Below are 1,605 nucleotides of genomic sequence, written 5' to 3' on the forward strand. Positions count from 1 at the left end.
GGTGACATTTTGGTGTCCCCAGGCATCAATGACCTGATCCACTTTGATTTCCTGGACCCTCCCCCCCACGAGACGCTGGTGCTGGCGCTGGAGCAGCTCTACGCCCTGGGGGCCCTGAACCACCTGGGAGAGCTCACCACGGTAACTGGGACAAACTGGGATAAACTGGGATGGACTGGGAGAGGGGTCTGAGCCACCTGAACGGGGTTAGAACGGGACAAACTGGGATAAACTGGGATAAACTGGGGTATAACCCACCTGGAGCAGCTCTACGCCCTGGGGGCCCTGAACCACCTGGGGGAGCTCACCACGGTAACTGGGATGGACTGGGATGGACTGGGAGGGACTGGGATGGACTGGGAGGGACTGGGAGGGACTGGGATAGCATTGGGATGGACTGGGACAAACTGGGATAAACTGGGGTATAACCCACCCGGAGCAGCTCTACGCCCTGGGGGCCCTGAACCACCTGGGGGAGCTCACCACGGTAACTGGGACAAACTGGGACAAACTGGGACAAACTGGGACAAACTGGGAGAGGGGTCTGAGCCACCTGAACGGGGTTAGAACGGGACAAACTGGGATAAACTGGGATAAACTGGGATAAACTGGGGTAAACTGGGGTATAACCCACCCGGAGCAGCTCTACGCCCTGGGGGCCCTGAACCACCTGGGAGAGCTCACCACGGTACTGGGATGGACTGGGATGGACTGGGATGGACTGGGACAAACTGGGATAAACTGGGAGGGACTGGGATAGCATTGGGAGGGACTGGGATAAACTGGGATAAACTGGGGTATAACCCACCCGGAGCAGCTCTACGCCCTGGGGGCTCTGAACCACCTGGGAGAGCTCACCACGGTAACTGGGACAAACTGGGACAAACTGGGAGGGACTGGGAATGGACTGGGATGGACTGGGATAAACTGGGACAAACTGGGATAAACTGGGGTATAACCCACCCAGAGCAGCTCTACACCCTGGGGGCCCTGAACCACCTGGGAGAGCTCACCACGGTAACTGGGACAAACTGGGACAAACTGGGAGGGACTGGGATAGCATTGGGATGGACTGGGATAAACTGGGACAAACTGGGATCAAACTGGAATGGACTGGGATGGACTGGGATAAACTGGGATAGCCTTGGGATAAACTGGGAAAGAGGCCTGAACCACCTGAGCGGGGTTAGAACAGGATAAACTGGGATAAACTGGGATGGACTGGTCTGTCACTGCTCTGTCACTGGTTCTAACTGGTTCTAACTGGTCCTTACTGGTCCTCGCTGGTGTCCCCAGCTGGGCCGGCGCATGGCGGAGCTGCCGGTGGAGCCAATGTTGGCCAAGATGATCCTGGCGAGCGAGCGGTGAGCGGGGCCTGGTCACAACGTGTCCCCAAGGTGTCCCTGATGTCCCCTGGTGTCCCATGTCCCCAGTGTCCCCAAAATGTCCCAATGTCCCCAATGTCCCCATTGTCCCCTCACTGTCCCATGTCCCCAGGTACGGCTGCACGGATGAAGTTCTCTCAGTGGTCGCCATGTCCCCAATGTCCCCATTGTCCCCATTGTCCCCAATGTCCCCAATGTCCCCAATGTCCCCATGTCCCCA

General features: G+C 58.0%; 1 protein-coding gene across 1 annotated transcript in view; it reads left to right on the plus strand.

Moving 5' to 3' along the window:
• The window catches only part of LOC130587777 (pre-mRNA-splicing factor ATP-dependent RNA helicase DHX16-like), a gene marked incomplete at its 5' end in the record, with an annotated part of 10,978 nt that overhangs the window by 3,254 nt on the left and 6,119 nt on the right, over positions 1–1,605 (plus strand). Inside the window, 3 exons of the mRNA XM_057388747.1 lie at positions 23–141; positions 1,297–1,364; positions 1,498–1,597. Coding sequence (XP_057244730.1) covers positions 23–141; positions 1,297–1,364; positions 1,498–1,597 — 287 coding nt within the window. The remainder of the gene's footprint in view (positions 1–22; positions 142–1,296; positions 1,365–1,497; positions 1,598–1,605) is intronic.

This window comes from Malurus melanocephalus, unplaced genomic scaffold, assembly GCF_030028575.1.
Source record: "Malurus melanocephalus ecotype Western Australia unplaced genomic scaffold, MMel_1.1 scaffold_2430, whole genome shotgun sequence".
Classification (NCBI taxonomy): Eukaryota; Metazoa; Chordata; class Aves; order Passeriformes; family Maluridae; genus Malurus; species Malurus melanocephalus.